General features: G+C 43.3%; 1 protein-coding gene across 1 annotated transcript; it reads right to left on the bottom strand.

The window, feature by feature from the left end:
* Window positions 1-356: 356 nt before the first annotated feature.
* LOC121650497 (trinucleotide repeat-containing gene 6B protein-like) lies at window positions 357-17,459 on the bottom strand. Its single transcript, XM_042002047.1, has 21 exons — window positions 17,157-17,459; window positions 15,417-15,504; window positions 15,034-15,055; window positions 14,330-14,746; window positions 11,287-14,082; window positions 10,964-11,110; window positions 10,608-10,798; window positions 10,405-10,467; window positions 9,846-10,004; window positions 9,512-9,649; window positions 8,901-9,101; window positions 8,540-8,644; window positions 8,088-8,298; window positions 7,833-7,985; window positions 7,490-7,657; window positions 7,214-7,360; window positions 4,045-4,137; window positions 3,645-3,860; window positions 3,360-3,430; window positions 2,501-2,640; window positions 357-2,405 (listed from the first exon to the last, which is right to left on the bottom strand). The coding sequence occupies exons 2-21, from the start codon at window positions 15,471-15,473 to the stop codon at window positions 1,832-1,834; spliced, it is 6,069 nt and encodes a 2,022-aa protein (XP_041857981.1). The 5' UTR covers window positions 15,474-15,504; window positions 17,157-17,459; the 3' UTR covers window positions 357-1,831.
* Between the last annotated feature and the right edge of the window lie 52 nt (window positions 17,460-17,511).

The following is a 17,511-nucleotide window of genomic DNA, read 5'->3' as shown; positions in this document are numbered from 1 at the left end:
GGTTCTGCTTTTATTATTGATATTGGTCAATAATAATGTTTTCCAGAACTGCAACAGCATGTTAACATAATTCATATATACCCAACAGGTAAGTATTATAATACAATAAGCCACTGCTTACTGTATGATGACGCACATGTTAAATAGGATTGTTGAACGGTTATGTGATGGGGACACCCACCTGGCTTGTTCCAGTACACAAAAAACTCCATGCAGACTTTTCTTAATAGTGTCTTTGTCATGATGATGATGTAACTACAACACGTGATAACACACAATGTTACTAGAGTTCTCCATGTGTCAAAGCAATATTACTGAACTGGCATACAGAAAAGAAAAATAACCACAAAGACAAATTTAGAAGCCAATACTTTCATCTTTATTAATCTTGTTCTCATTGTTTAAATAAATTTTTCCTTTGTAAAATCTCAAAACAAAAACACTGAACAGGAGTGTTAAAGCCTGTCTTAATTTAAAACGAATACACAACAACAAAACATTAAAAACGTACGGTAACGCTTACTCTGTAACTGTAAACAACCCACCCCATCCCTCCCCCCCCAATCCACACAGTTTGATAAGATTTGGCATGTCCATTTTCTAAACGCATATGCCTTCAACTCTTTGTGTCATTAAAATGTTTTTTTTTTATTATTATTGCAGGTCAGACAATAAAAAAGACAACTTTGCTTTTAAAAAAAAAAAAAAGAGAAAAACTTCAAATAACAGAAAAAAAGCATTAGTGCCTATATTTCTTAACACAGTCAGCAGTATACCGAATGCACTCAAAACATTTTTGTATAGACCTTCTGTATAGTAAGCAGCCTTGCGCACATTATGACAGGCATTAACATGCACACACACATTATCCTCACATTCACTCACTCACACACACACACACACACACAGAACTGCGGTGGTTTAATCCACTTACTTGGTCTCAGCCTCACTCATACTCACGTAGCGTGTACGATACTGCACACAGCTTCGACACGTGGAGAAATGCATCATGGCCTAAATCTGCCAGCAATTTAACATTTATCACTGCAACAGTAACAAACATGTTCAAGAAAGAATAACAGAGAAAGAGTGCGTGAGATACAACAGTAGGAGGTCAGCATTTCGAAAACAGAACAATGACATTTTTCAATATTTTCACTGTTCAAAAATTAAAACCATACATACAAACAGAAAAAAACTCAACATACACAGTAAGATACAGTTCTGTTGTCAATCAGAGCTGTTTGCATGTGTTTGGATTCAATCTCCGTCTTTAAGGGGACGTGAATACAAACTGCACTTTTAAACCTCACATCATGTAGTAGTTTTTAAGTTCTCATATACGATGAAGGTAATGCTGTTTACAGTGCCTGTCTGTCTGAAGGCTTCGCTGTATTTGGTGTGTGCATGTTTATGTAAATCTGTTGAAAAGTCCCCTATTTACTAAGCACATTGCAATCCGGTCAAGTCTTTCAGACTAACTGACTTTTCATTCTTTTTCAGGTTTCAAGTCTAAGCAGTTGAAATCTTCATCTGTGGAAAAAGGCTGTGTACACATCTAACAGTCCCTGCATTTGTTTTTTATAATAGCTTAAGTCTGGCCATGAGAATGTGTGTAAGCATGTCTCACATTTCTGCTTTATGTGTGCACATTTATATGCATACTATGTATGTGTATGCATGTACATGTATGTGGTATATTAATATGCATACCATGTAAATGTATGTGTGTGCCATAGTAAGTACATATGTATCCCAGTGTATGCTGTATCAGTGTGTCCAAAGCAACACATACAAATGGAGGGGGGGGTGGGTGGGGCAGGGGTCCTCATCAGATCGAATCAGCCCCTCTCCCCAGCAGGTCGCCAGGCAACAATCCGGCAGGGCTGTCCAATTGGTGCCTTTCCTCCATTTGTGGTGCTCCCCACAGGCTGCTGCCTGGGTATCCAGCAGTCATACCTCCCCACAGCCCAGATCTCCCAGTCTCTACTCCACCAACAACCCCTCCCTCCCCTGCCCCGTTGGTGCTCCACTGGGAAAATATCCCCAGCCCAGGTCCTTGGGCTGAAGAGGTTTCCGAAGAAGTGCCTGTACCATCAAGGCTCTGCCAGCCAGAGCCAGAGGCTCTCACGCCAGGTAGAATCACTGCTCCACTTTCCCCTCCTCCACCGCCATTCCCATTTCCACCTGAAGATGCACCCACTGCTGCCCGCTCACTCCCCGGGGAGCTTCCCCCGCTGCTGGCTACAGCTGTGCCCGTTCCAGATGAACCAGGCACCCCGCTGCCTGCTGCTCCTCCTGAGCTGGCCCCTTCTGTCCCTCCTGCCTGGGAATGTGCAAAATAGCGTGCAACTTCTTCTTCACTCACAAATTCCGCCAGGATTGTGGTGTTTCCCAAAACACACCTGAGAAGAAGTTAGAGAAACAGGATTTTTAAGCTCAAAACAGCAATGCTTATTGGTTGACAGTTGTGTATAAGGGATGTTAATAGTTAACCTACATGTGCAGTGCCCCCTGAGCCTTGGCTGCTTCCTGCCGGCTGCTGTAACGAATCAGAGCGCTGCCCTGGGTAAGGCCCAGGTGGAAGGTGAGCAGGGGGCCATGCTGCATACAGATAGTTCTCAGCGTGGAGCCATCAATCTACATGAGACAAAATAATTATTTTCAGTGTGAACGAAAGAGGAAGGTTCTACAGTAATTATCCAGCATCGTAAGCCATCAACAGTTGGGCCAGACAAACGTCAAGGAACCAAGGAGGTTATACAACGGTGGTTATACAACAGTGGTTATGTACATGGAAAACTGTGTAAACATTGTAGATGATGCACTGTGGCTTTTTAGATCTGTAACAGTTACAACAAACTAAGTTTTTCAAGCCTGTCCATATAAACAATGACAATATCCAAATAAAACTGCTGTCAAAACTGACAGTTTTATTTCTAGTATTTTCTTAAAAAAAAAAAAAAAAGTGTCATGCAAGTATCATTTAAGTGAGCCATAACTGATTATACTCATGCAAGTTCCAATTTTTGTCTAATTACACTGGGTTCTGTATGATTTGCACAAAAGACTAAGAAGGAATACAAATTAATGGCCACAGAAGTACATCTGTGTTTAAACCCTGACCAGTTTTCTGGCTGCCACCTGCCATTATAAAAAGGTTTACAAGGCCTGAGAAACAATATGTAATAAAGAGGTTTCAAATCTCAAAATCCGCCACATATATTACATTATTTCAATTTTAAATTCCTTACACACCATACTGTTATATTTACTTCATTCTGCACTACCAGTTTACAGAGCACAGGTTTAACATTGTGAGTTTCATTTACTCTCCCTGTGCTTCCCTCTCTCCTTACCTGAGGAGTCAGGTTACTCAGCAGCAACCAGCAGCTGCCTCTGGAGGCAACACCGTCACTCCAAGCTGAGCCTACAAAAGGATAAAAAAAAAAGGGGGAGGACAAACACAAAAGATGACTAAGATGAAACATTTGTACTATGGACTGCTGTGTTTAAATTTAAATAGAATTTTTTATGGTGTTAGTGATAATAAAAAGTCTGCCCTATGTGAAAAAGCTCTTCCTCCATACAGCATGAAGTTAAGCTCACAAAATGGTTATGAAACAGATTCGCTGTAAAATCACCTGGCCCAAATCTTGACTCTTGATTGATCCCACCCCCTCCCCAGCTTCGGGCCAACCGTGGACCTCCAGTACCCCATGGGGAGGGCGAGGCCTGCTTTTGATTGGTTAGTCCAGGTGGGGGGCGTGGCAGCTGTGAGCTGTTGCGATTGGTCCTCCACAACTTGTTTTGTCCGATGGGCTCTGGAGGCCAGCTGGGCTTGTACTCTGAGTACTTTCCTGAGAAGGATACAGTAATATGAAAAACAAAACAGAGAAAACATCCTACTGTTAATGTGCGTGAAATCTTTGCAGACCAAAACACAAGTGGAAAGAACGCTAATGCAATTACACTATAGCAGCACAAAAAAAAAAAAAAGCTGTTTTCAGCAAGTTTTAAATCCAAAGTAAAGAAAAATCAAACCTGTGCTGTGTGCATTGCTGAGGGAGCTGTCCGAGGCACTGTAGGGCCAGGCACCAGGTGAAGGCAGCGAGGTGTTGAGAGAGGGGTTTGGCCCTGCAAAACATTACACAATTATTTGGATGTCACTTCCTATAACAATAACACAGTTTAACCGCAGATCAAGTTGTAAATGAAAGTGCTGACTACAAAAAAAAAAACAAAAAAAACACTGGAGAGTTTTATAATGGAGTATTGTTAAACCTCATTATAAAAATGGCAAAAAAAACCACACCATATCCACTACATTGACTTAATCTGCTCCCATGCTCCCTGAACAACTCTTTCTCAATAGACCCTTTTCTTAATTTATGCATACCTCACTCGCATTATGCTCATAACTACATCTGCCGGTTAGAAAGCTAAGCAGTGAATTGAAATATGCAGTGGGTCCGTCTTTACAGAGGAAATTAGAGCGATTCCGGGCAGTTACTGTGTTTCCCTGTTCAAATCATTAGGAAGGCACGAGAACAGGTGAGGCATTTCTACCAGTTTCCCATGAAGAAACACAAGTGCACAACCTTGATTTGTGCAAATGGCCGGGAAAAATTTCCTTGGCAGTGCTGACTGTCCGTGTAACGTCACTAAAGAGTGGACGAAGTCAAAAGAATGCGTCCCGAATAGGAGGTAGTGTGAGTCCATCACTGTAAAAAGTATACTAAGTACACTAACTCCGCACTGCATAACTGGTTCCTGGGCAATTCTGCCCGGCCAATTGCACAAATCCAGGCTGTTTACTGAGTTTCTTCATGAAAAACCAGTAAAACCTATTCCCTGCTCACATGCTTTCTTGCCTAAACAATTTGAACAATCAAATATATAATAACTGTCTGGACGTATGCATTATGAAAATCACCCATTGGAGCTGGAAGAATCCTGGCATTGTCATCTTGGAATATGCCCTTGCCATCAGGGAAGAAATAATCCATTAATGGAATAACCTGCTCATTCAGTATATTCAGGTATCAGCTGACCTCATTCTTTGGACACATAATGTTGCTGAAGCTAGACCTGACTAACTGCAGCAATCCCAGATCATAGACTGCCCCCACAGGCTTGTACAGTAGGGACTAGACATGATGGCTGCCATCACTTCATCCTCCTCTCTTCTTACCCTGCATCACTTTGCAACAGGGAAAAACTGGACTCATCAGACCATACGACCATCTTCTGTTTCTCCAGAGTCCAAATATTAATGCTCCCTAGCAAACTGAAGCCCTTTTCTCCAGTTAGCCTCACTGATTATGGCTACACAGTGGTCCCAATCCCTTCAAATTCCCTTTGCACAGTGCATATGGAAAAGCTTTTACTTTCATTAATAAACATAGTCACGAGTTCTGCTAATATTTTTCTTTTATTTGATATCACCAAACATTTAAGTAATTACGATACCATCATTCAGGATTTTTTTCTGAGTTTGGAAGACGGAATCCTGCGGCTCCCCGCTTTTCTTACAGTTTTTAATAATGCATTGGACAGTTCTTAACCCAGTTTTTAAATAGTTTCTGCAATATCCTTAAATGTTTCTGCTGTTTGTTAAAGACTAACATAGTTTCCATGACAACAGGATGTGTCTTTCAACATGGATGTTTAAGAAAAGAGAAGCTACTCATTCCATCAGTTGGGCTTAAATAGCTTGTTACCAGCTGAAACATGAATTGTGATTCACTAGTTATCCAATAGGAGGCTCGTACCTATTTGCTTAGGCAAATCTAGATGGCCTTTTTTTCTTTTGGCTTTTGTACTTTTTACAATAATGTTAACCACACAGGCCTGTACCACACCACTTTGTCCAGTTCAGACCAAGTGTCCATTCTTAATTAGCTATGGTAAAGGTTTACATGGACATCATTCCTGACTTCAGCACAGTTGTCAAACTTGCCATCTTGGTGCTGATGACAGATTGAGGAGTTACCAACTAGAGTTTGATCACTACAGGACACATGGCTTGTTGCAGAGGAAGCATGTGGAGCAAGATTACCTTTACAGAAAATTAAACAGCCATGCTAAGAGCCTTTTAATATGTGGACCAAGTTATCCATTTGTTGCACTCCGAGTCCCTGCAGGTTTCTCTGTTGCAAATAGGTAGATGTGTCAGTTCCCAAAAAGTTAGCAGTACACAGGCTTGAGATGATGCTGTGTGAAGTGCCAATTGGCTGAAAGCAAGAGCAGTTTTATACAAACTTTTGTTTCCAGTGTCATTTTGATACACAGAAAAGTCTACAACCTCTGCTCTCCATCTGTGTAGGAGCTGCAGGTCTGAGAAAGGCAGAGCTGTGAAGCCACAGTGATAAGGAAGGAGTGCAATTCAGCTGCATTCGCACAAAATCTGAGGCACCTTTATACAAGGTTGTTTCAAGGTGCGGGTGTGTTTAATTCAGAAAGTATTGCTGTGAAACGAAGAAAATATTGCATTATATCTATAATTTATTGCTTTGTTAAATATATTACTGGCTGTCATTCACTCTGACTTGCTCCACTACAACATCACTGCACTCTGTTTCTCCCCGACTCAGTGAACCAGATACAAGTGACCTTTTGACCCGTTGCACATTTCTGTGGTGGAGCTGATTTAAACTGCTGCAGACATTTACCATGAGACGATCTAGCAAAAAGAAGAAGAAGGAGGAAAAAAAAACAAAAAACAAAAACTAAAAGCACTCTGCCCTAAGCAGAGCCATTACAGTTTTTTTGGCTGAGGTTTACAAAAAAAAAAAAAAAAAAAAAAACTTGACCAATCAGAGCGTTCAGTGCTGCAAGGCCAATTCTGAAAATAGTTTCTGAAAGAACTACCTACACAGAAAATAGATGTGGGGCAAAGTATCTCGTGCAGGTGGAAACACAGCTTTGCAGCAGTAGATTCCTCATTCAACCTTTATCCTAACAGAGATGAACTGCAGTTTCAACATGGAACTTAGCATAATGTGGTCTATTAACAATGGCACAGTAAGCCGATTTAAAGGACTTATTTAATGTGCTTAAATTCAATTTTAACTTTTTGTTCCTTTCTTGCTTGTCAAAGTGCCATTGCAAATGCTAGTCTCATCTATTATTTCCTTAATTCGGGATAAAATGATAATGTTTCAACTACCAGTCAAACGTTCTTAAATATTTGATATACTGAGTTAAATACCTATGTTGTCTCTTAGTAACTGGTGGTCAGGGTCATTGAGGTTTGGGGATCCAGGGGAGCCAAGAACACTACCAGGGGTCATGTAGGGATCAGATTCTGGGTCTCCACTACTTTGTATTCCTTTCCATGGCACACCAGGCTGGAACTCTGCCATCAGAGACAAGAAAAAAGTATTTATAAACTGAAATATTCTCACAAATAATCCAAACTCAAATTTATCTTAAGTGCATTGCACATGTTTGGTTATAAAAAGCTTTTAATAAAAGATTTATTTACCTGGAGGCCAGCTAGACGTGGCAGGTTTGTTCCCCATTTTACTCCCAGGAGTTCTGTGCCAGTTATCTGCAGAGCCTTGAGGTGGAATCCCTAAACTTTCACCACCCAGCATGTCATACTGGGAGAAAGGGGACCCTCCTCTAACCTTAATCGCACTAGGTAAGGGGCCTTGGAGATTCAAGGAAACGGGGTCAAACAGATTGAAATAAATATCTTTCACATACATAATTCACAGCATCTCATGCAGATAGTGTGAAAAATGTGATTAGATTTACAGCAGGATGAGAGGCGCGTATACCCCAAATTTTGCATAAATTATCCTGCAAACCACCTGTTAACCTACCATTCTTGTGAAGGGTTGTGTCAGGGGGAGAGGGAGTCGGGGAATGTCCCTCCATCATCCATTTGAAACGGGACTGCTGTCCACCGATGTCCTTCATCCCTCCCATCATGGGACTGAGCTCCAGTGACGACAGGTTGCCACCAGGTGTAAGCCCTGGTAAGAAAAATGCATCTGTTAAAGCAATAACACAGTACTACTGCTCAGTTCAATCCATTGGGCAAATTGGAGAGTACATCATCATGTCTAACCACATACCAGCATACATCCCTTGTGTTTTGGCATGAAGGTCTGATAAGGGACCGCCCATTCCAGGGTGTGGAAGGGGGTCTACCATGGCCTGCTTGGATAGGCCTCCTCCCAGATGAGATGGGGAAAGTTTGGAGCTTCCTCCTCCTGTTGTTGCTCCTGCAACTCCACCCTGCTGATGCTGCCTCTGCTGTTGTAGAATAGCCATAATCCTTGCCAGCTGAGGAGGACAAGATTTAAAAAAGAGGATTCATTTAAAAACATTTTGTTTGGTTAATATAGTCTCCATGACTGAAGGGTACCCTGCACTAATAAAAATATTAATTCAGTGGATGACCACTTCCCTTTTAGGTTTTGTCCATAGTGTGAGAAGGGCAATGTGGTTACAGCAGATTTTGCAGCAATGACTGAGATAATGTAGTTTTGCATGACAGAAAGAACTAAACCTCTCATATGCTCACCTGCTGGGGGTCTGCCTGCTGCCTGAGAGGCTGAGGTTGAGGGAACTTCCGCTGGTTCTGTAGAAGCTGCTGCTGTTGCTGCTGCTGTAGCAGAAGCTGACAAGCCTGTGGGTTGGCAGGCAGAAATGGTCAAAGACTGGCATGAATAAATGAACACAAAAGCCTTGTTGTAACAAACACTTTAATAACTTAGACTGAGTCAGATATGAAAAGACAAGGTTTACAGCTGTTCACTATGCACTGAAAAGCTGTTAAAACATTCAACCACAGAAAAAGTGTACAAAAACCGGTCAGATATGGATTATTAATTTCAATGTGATGACTCAGACCATCAGTGTTGGTCTGGTATTTTAGCACGTACCAGATGGAACTGCTGCACGTGGGGGTAAATGTTGCTGAGCATTGCTAGCTGCTGTGGGGAAATCTGAGGAGGGAACACTCCTCCGCCAACACCGCCAACCCCTCCGACACTACCAACGCCACTGACACCTCCTACTCCTCCGACTACTCCACCCACACTGCCACCAGGAGAGGGCATCTGCTTCAGCATAGGACTCGGCACCTGTGTGTCACAAGAAAATGTACATATATGGGTCTTGGTACAGATTCAATGGTGCAAATCATGAGAAAACAGGTACACCATGTTCATTGAGCTCTGTCCATTGCAGCTGCAGGTACTCATGTGGCAAATTCATGTTGATCGTGATCTGCATTAATAACTTTTGGATCTGCATGTACCAAACAATTTTTATGGCCTACCTTTACATACTGTTAGTATTTTGTTAACCAAGAAGTACATCGTATATTGTTCAAACACTGTCAATATTGTCCTAAAAGCCTTTAGCATAACCCTGGCTTAAACCTTGCAAGGCTGCCGTGATGTTCTATATGAAAATCACATGCAAAGATGCTCGTTTATTATAAAAACAACTTAGTCATAACAAGAAAAATGAAGGATATGAGATGACAGACCTGAGCAGACAGGAACTGATGAGGCACTTGAGCACGTAACCCCTGAGAGGGGTTCATGGGATGCATGCCAGGTTGGTGCATCCCTCGAGGCTGAGACATCCCTCCTCCACCGCCAACAAACACTCCATGGCCACCCACCTGGAGACGGGAAAAAAGCATTTGTGATGATGCTTTCTTAAATTAGCACAACAAAAACTAATTTAGAATAAAGGTAGATCACTTTTTCACTGGCTCTCCACTTAAATGTTAAAATGATGGACTAATTATAGTTTTACAGACTGAAAACTTAAAAAAAGTAATTAAAATCCAGTTCCCATTAGAACCAGACTCTTACCTTTTCACCATACGACCCCATGTCAATAGGGCCCATGTCTTTGGAACTAGGCATTCGGTATCCTCCAAAACCTCTTCCTCCTCTCCGCATCTCTCCATTATAATCATTTATTCCTCTCTTGTCTCCTTCCATCTTTTTGTCAACACCTGGATCATCACCCTGAAAAATATAGCCATGTAGTGACAACTTTGTTCATAGCACAGAAACAATAGCCTGGGGGACGTTATCTCAATCATAAAAGAACTATTTAAATCAGCGCTGTCCAGCTCGTGTAAGCTTTAGATATTTCCCTGCTCCAACACACCAGATTCAAATTAAACGGCTCTCCTCTACAGCTTGTTGAATGCTGCCCAAGCATGTTGACCCATTAATCTGATTCAAGTGTGCTGCAGCAGGAAACATTTAAAACCTGCAGGACAGTGGTCCTCAAGGACCAGCTCTGAACACCCTTCATTTAAATTAACAAGTTTCGCTTGTTTTGATAAAAACTAAAAGAAAACTTACAACAGTAAAATAAATTTATCATTTAAAAATAAATACTACGATTTTGATATCTTACCAGAAGACCCATGTTTGAAAACTGCCGTGACACTGGATTCATCCAGCTGTCTCCTGCTCCACTCTGGAAGAAATTCAAACATTACTTTCAATGAAAAAGGGGCATTTAAAAAGTGCACAATAGGATTATTAAAAAAAAATATAATAAAACAGGAACAGTTTTGTTTTGAGCCAAGCAAGGACACGCGTTTGTCCTTTTCCCACCTTGATGTTGCCTCTTTTTCCCCCATGAGTCTGACCCCAGCCTCCAGAGTTAAAAGAAGAGCTGCTTCCTTGGGAGCCAGTACTGTTCCAGACCCCTCCACCACCATCATCTTCCTCTTCCCAGCTGGGGTGCCTGGATGCCGAAATGGAGCCATCGCCCTTCCCACCCCAGCTTTCAATAGACTTAGTTACTGAAGAGGGAAAAAAAAAGGATGGTTAAATCAGTAACTTGGGTTTTGTAGCATGAAGATTGTTCATATTGAGTGATGTGTTATTTATGAGAAATTTCATCTTATGCTACATAAGTCATGTCATAACCAAAATAGTGTAGTTTTACTCATTTCTTTTGCTCTTACCAGGTTTAACAGGGTTGGGTGAAGGGTTCCTCCAGCTAGATGCTTTGCTGGGCTCATCTGGTTCACCCCAGCTTGAGGGTGCATCTGATGTTTGGCCCCAGGCAGCTGTACCATTATCCACGTTTGGTGCACCTCCTCCCCACATACCTGAGCCCAGACATTTAAATGAATTCAACACAAGACTTCAGAATGTGTCAAGTTAAAAAAAACAAAACAAAAACAAACACACACAAAGTCTCTTCATGTCATCTACAATGATACTTAATCTTCTTTTGTTACTATTTCCCATTTGCATTCTTATTTATAACAATACAACTTCTTACCCACTGCACCATTGCCAGGGTTTGTGTTAGTGCTGTGCTGCACCCCCTGCTGTCTTCTTGGAGGTTGTTGCTGCATGGGTGGTGGTGGAGCCTGCTGACTGTGACTTTGGCCTGACATCGCACTGTTCTTGTCCCACAAATTCACATTCTTGGTGTTGTAGCGTGTTGGGTCTCCCCAGGCTGATGTGCCATCATCAATTTCCATTTTGCGACTGATGGACTGAGGGGAAGGCTCTTCCCAACCACTAGGCTCCAGGGAATCACCTCCACCCCCAGAGATTTGGGGGATTGGACCTGAGGTCCAGCCCGAACTTTGGTTCTGATTCTTGGAAGGTGGACCTCCACCTACAACACCTGACCGGCTGTTCCAGCCTCCTTGCATGGGTCCTCCTGGTGGCTGCTGGCCCTGTGATTGCTGTTGCTGTTGATTTGGGGCTTTCATTGGTGCCACTTGGCTGTTTGGCATCTGTGCTGCTGCTGCGTGGGGTTTGGCATTCCCCCAGTCTTGGTGGGATTTGCCTCCACCCACATCTCCTCCTCCTCCCCATCCTCCTCGTTTAGTTCCTCCCTCATCCAAATTTCCCCAGGAGGATCCCTCATCAGAGTTGCTTCCACTTCTACTTTTCCCATCCCCCCACCCACCTCCAGGAGCAGAGTCTCTCTGTGTCCAATCTTCTCTCCAACCACCCGTCTCTCCTCTTGTAGACCCTTTCCATCCCCCTGTTCCTTTATTCTCTGAACTTTCCCGCCACCCACTATCCTGTTCTCCAAAGTCTCTCCAGTTTCCTCCTCTGTGATCTCCCCATTGCTGTCCATCAGTCCTCCATTCTTTCCCCTGGCTTTCAGGGGGGAGATCGCCCCATCCTCCAGCTGTCTTTCCCTGGCTGCCCTCCATATCGTCTTCTGACAATTCTGACTTTCTTATAGTGCTACTGGGCATAAAAGGACCATCGGCGGACTGTACAGCCCCACCATCCCAACCATCTCTAGCTGTAGCAGAACCGGAGTTTAGGCTGGTTGTGTGACCACCAGCAGATGTATCATTAGATACTGAACCAGTGTTAGATGGGTATCTAGGACTGCGACTAGTGGTAGTGTTCATGGTTGTTGATGAGAATGCAGAGGAAGATGAGGGGTTCCTTTCATTTCTGTTTCCTGCTCCTTTTGTGTCCAGGTCCCATGCCACATTCTGTCGTATCTGGGTCTGACCCCAGCCTGTGTTAGACAGAACCCTGGGGTCCAGATCAGATCGATTGAGCATGCTAAGTAAGGCCACGTCAGCACCGGACGACTGCTGGGGGTGATGGAGTACAGAAGAGGAGTGCTCCTGCTTATTTTCGCTATCACCACTTTCAGCTATGGATCCACCTCCACTAGAAGAGGGCCCTCCACCTCCAGTGCCTCCACCCTGTCCTTCTCCTCCAGCCCAATCCCCAACCGTCCCTTCCCCACTTTCTGCCCCTTTCTGATTGTCCCAAGCTTTTGTCATAGTTGCAAACTTTGGTGAGGCAGAGTCCTCTAAGCTGCTGCCACCAACACCTACACTGCCTGCACTACTGCCGATGCTGCTCCCATCTCCTCCTCTTCCACTTCCTATTGCTAAATTACCTAGACTTCCACCTTCTGCAGTGCCACCCCAATCTCCTTCTGAACTGCTTCCTTTCCACACTCCCTGAGATACCACCGGGGTAGTTGATCCCCCACTATTCCCCCTGCTCCACCCTGCCTTGTCATCCTGACTATTAAAGCCCCAAACATTCCCTTCCTGCCCCTGAGCTCCAGTTCCTCCTCCACCCCACCCATCAGCCTGTGAGGCATCTATACTGAGTTCAGAGGGCACTGGAGGCATGGATTTCCAAGAAGAAGAGGCAGCAGAAGAGGAAGACAAAGAGCTAGAAAGATTATCACTCCCCTCTACTTCATTAACAACCGCAGAGCTCCCCTCGCTGCCATCTTCCTGATTTGGTCCTGCTTCTCCTGCTTCCCCGCTTGAACCCATATCTGGCCCTGGGTTTCCTAAGTGCTGCTGCTGTTCTCCACTCCTGGCTCCCCCAGCTGTTTCAGTGTGCTGCTGGTAGAGACCAGTTTGATTCACAGATGAAGGTGTTTGAGTGGTGATGAGGGTGGTGCTGGCAGAGAATGAGGAAGCTGAAGTAATGGATGAGCGCAGTGGGAGGCCATCACTGGCTGATGTGGGAGTTCCACTCTGCCCTAAGGCGGGCCAAGCAGAGGGGTTCACATTGGGGTTGAAGTTGGCACCAGGGACACTGCTGCTGCCACCTGCAGGGCTCTCCTGAGACCCAGGAAGTAGATGGGAAACTTTGGAATTGTAAAATGCTGCTGATCCTAGCCCTGCCTCTACTTGGGATGAGGAAGAAGAGACCCATGCGCCACCACCCGACTGAGCACATTCATTAAGCGAGGAAGAGGAAAGAGGAGAAGAACGAGGTGGGGAAGGATTGTCCATGTTCCCTGCTCCTCCTACTGTTCCTCCCTTCTGCTGGATGTTTCTCTCACCCCATGAGGCACTACTGTTGTTACTGGGGCAGTCTTGCTCGGGCATCTCTCCTCCAGCCCCATCAGAACTTAATTTGGCCCCGCCTGTGATGGTGGGCCAGTCCTCCAGGTCAGTCCCATCCACAATCACCTTCCCGCAGCCCTGAGAAGAGGACTGGCTGCCAGAGCCTGCCCCCCATGTGGAATTTGCATAAGTTGAAGAAGTAGTAGAAGACGACAGAGCAATACATAATGAGGATGAGTTGGGGGGTGAAGGGCAAGATGAACCCAGGTTGGAATCTGCAGAAATTTTTGGTAAATGTTAACTTATCGAAAACGTTAGCCAGTGATAATCCTAACAAACTATTTGCACATTTAACCGACTGGTAGTCCCAAATTATTATTAGTCAGCATAATTAATACATGACATTAATATAATTTTACAAAGACAGAGTTACACATTCTCATTGACTATGTTGTAAAATCTTTTTCATGGCTGCAGGATGACCTATTAACAAAGTTTGCTCATGCTAAGAAATTATCCCACCTGCGTTTGCATTGGGGTTATCTGCTCCTTGTGAGGACGGGGCAGCAACCCAGCCACTGCCTCCTCCTGTGCCCCCTTCCCCTCCTCCTCCTCCCCCCAGCAGCATGGAGGACAGCGGTGGCTGGCCCCTCTTCAGTAGCACTTTATGGTCCTGCTGGCAGCGAAATCTTGGTGGGACCTCTCTAGACATGTATCGCTGCTGCTGGGGGGTTTGACTTCCAGAGGGAGAGGAGGAGGGCTGTCCGTTGGCCACAGCAGTCCGCTGCTTTGCATTGTTCCCACCACCAGGAGGGACTTGGGAAGAGACCCCACCTGCACCAGGACTGGGGGAAGAGGGAGATACAGGGCCAGGGCTGGGGGACACTGAGCCTGGGGTGGTGAGCGGCTGGGAAGAGGAGGGCTTGGCTGATTCTGGCACTGAAAACAGACATGAGGTGTGAAGCACTGGTAGTATTCCGTTAGACAAAAATAAAAGACTGTAGATTTCTGACACAGTTTAAGAAAATCAGTAACTTATTTACAGTGTGAGTAGGTTCAATCATTTGCAATAATTCCCCAAGACATTTACAACACATTAAAGTTTACAATGGGGTAGGGCCATGCATGATTAAATACTTTCTATTGAAAAGCAAGATACAGAAGCCATATAAGAATAATGAGTGATAAAAGGAAGATTTTATTTCTTTTGTTAAAATCAAACATACCTTTGACTTTCTGGTCTGGCACCTAAAAGACACGAGTCAAATGTAAAATATAGGACTGTTTTATTTTAAACGCAAAACAAATAAAAGCAACAAGATCAGGGTACTTCAGGTTATTTCACACATAAATCCACAACTTTTGGTATCTTCTAATAGACTTTAGTATTGTACTAAACTGGAGGGATGTACTCAAAGTTACGCACACATAAATTTTCTAAATGTGATTAAATATTTCACACAGTACTAAACTCTAAAACTTTAAAGATGTGTCATCTGCAATATAATAAACAGCGATCCAAATAAAGACTGTCGTAATCGTTTTTTTAAAAACATGGAATACTGCACTGATTCTCAGCTAAATTTAGCAATGTCCGAACAAGATTTACCTTCTGAGAGGTTTCCCTTTTCTTTTTCTCTTCTTTCTTCTTTTTCTTGTCTTCCATGAACTACTGTTCCCCTTCTTGATTCTCCTGTCTGTGAAGAGAAATGTGCACATTCAATTATTTAAATAATTCAAACCACAATAAAAGTTGCATGCTTTTGAAAAGCTCTCAGAAGCATGAAACTTACACAAAAAAAAAAAACACACACACACACAAACACATATATAGACTTCCAACATGTGTTCATCAGATCGCTGATAGGTCTATTGGAGCACTGTCACTGTTGTAAGGACTGTAATGTTAACCAGGGGCACAGCTTGACAACAGCCCTCGGTAGCCTAGCTTCTACCTGCATAATTTATTACCCAGCAAACCATTGCAATTCTAACTGACAGGTAATACAGACAGCAGCCAAACAAATGTACAACTTTAAACATGTCTGGAAAAGGCATGTGTTTTGTTAATGCTGTAAGCGATGCAACAGCAGCATAATTCTGAGGATACAAGTACATGATTAGCGAGCTATCTGTCCAGTGCTATGAAGAACACAGTCGTTTGTATCCTCAAAGCTGCTACCTACGAGTCAAAGTTGATAAATGCAATATGCAAACGCATCCAAGTCACGTGACTGAATTTTTGTGGAAAACAAAACATATCTCATCTAACCCTGGTAGCACCTAAATATACTCCAAATGTTTCCATTATGCTTTTGGTTTATTTTGAAAGCCGTTTTTCTACAGTGCTACATCACATTGAATACATACGATCATGTATGATTAATTTTTAGTTATGTGATTTGAAGAATTGGCCGTCGGCAATCAAATATACTATCGAAAGCTAATGTTTCAGGCGAATGTAAAGCTAATGTTTCAGGTTGTAATTTAACAATGAAATGTGAGACAAAGACAAACATGCATTCATATTCCTATCTGGGTCATTGAATTTAGAGGCAAATAGGCTACAAATATTTAAGTAAATGGACCTGATTCCAGACCTATACATACGACCAGGCCAGACTATTCTGTTAGCTAAGCTGCACATAATTAGCACTCAACGCGGATGCAAGCTAACTGGTTTAACTCTTCACCGTGTAATGCACCAACTGGCATCAGATTTTAAAATCACTTTATAAATTAAACGACAAATTCCCCCACACGGCAGATGTCCGCAGCCGAAGGGAGCAATTAACCTAAACCTCGTGTAAACAACAGGCCAGTACCGAATAGCTGTGTCGCTACAAGAGGCCAAAAGACGAGCTTCACTTGTAGGAGCGATTAGTTAAGTCCACTTTAAAAAGCAGCTGTTAAGCACCGTGCTTTGACCTAAAGAGCCGGGGACTGGAGGCAGGGAGCTGTCATAGAACAAGGTGCCTCTGTAGCTCCGTACGACCACAACGCAGCCGAGTGCGGCCAACAGGAACGTCATGATAACTAACAATGTGTCACCTGATTTCAAACAAGTTTATTTCATTAACACATTTAACTATTTGAATTTCGCAACTTAAAAAAATGGGAACAAAACATAGCTGTAAAGACTACAAGCGGAATTGTACTTCGACAAGGCTAAACGACAACGACGAACTTGTGTGACGTTCCTTTAGCATTTCAACGCCTAACAAGCGTAGCTATCCTAAATGGGAAAAGTGTGTTGCTGCTCGTGTAAATAATGAAATATTCAACAGCTTTAATACGCACATATGCAGCGAAAACATTCAAAGGGCGCATATTTGTGTTCAGAACTTACCTCGGGAATCACGTAGGACATAAAGTGCTTCTGTGCAAAAATTCTTGCAGACCTACCGCTAGCAAGGTAGCTAGCCTAGCAAGCTAGTTCTTCGAGGCTTTCAAGGCTAAATTGAATAAGAAATGACATCACCGATAGGCGAAATGTTAATAGTAGAAAAAATGAAGAAAGGCGAGTATCCTTTTTTGCGCGACTGTAGTTCTCAAACTGTAAACAAAACATGCATAACCCCTAGATGACTGTCAGACGCTGTACGATCGGTTAGTTTACTATCGGCCATTTTGCTTCTGTGTGGAGGTTTAGCCAGCATATTATATCACCAGGCTGGTTGTTGATCAGAGAGGGGAGGAGGAGC

Source organism: Melanotaenia boesemani, chromosome 2 (assembly GCF_017639745.1).
Source record: "Melanotaenia boesemani isolate fMelBoe1 chromosome 2, fMelBoe1.pri, whole genome shotgun sequence".
Taxonomy (NCBI): domain Eukaryota; kingdom Metazoa; phylum Chordata; class Actinopteri; order Atheriniformes; family Melanotaeniidae; genus Melanotaenia; species Melanotaenia boesemani.
The sequence above is the reverse complement of the archived record's forward strand: the minus strand, read 5'-3'. Positions and strand labels throughout refer to the sequence as shown.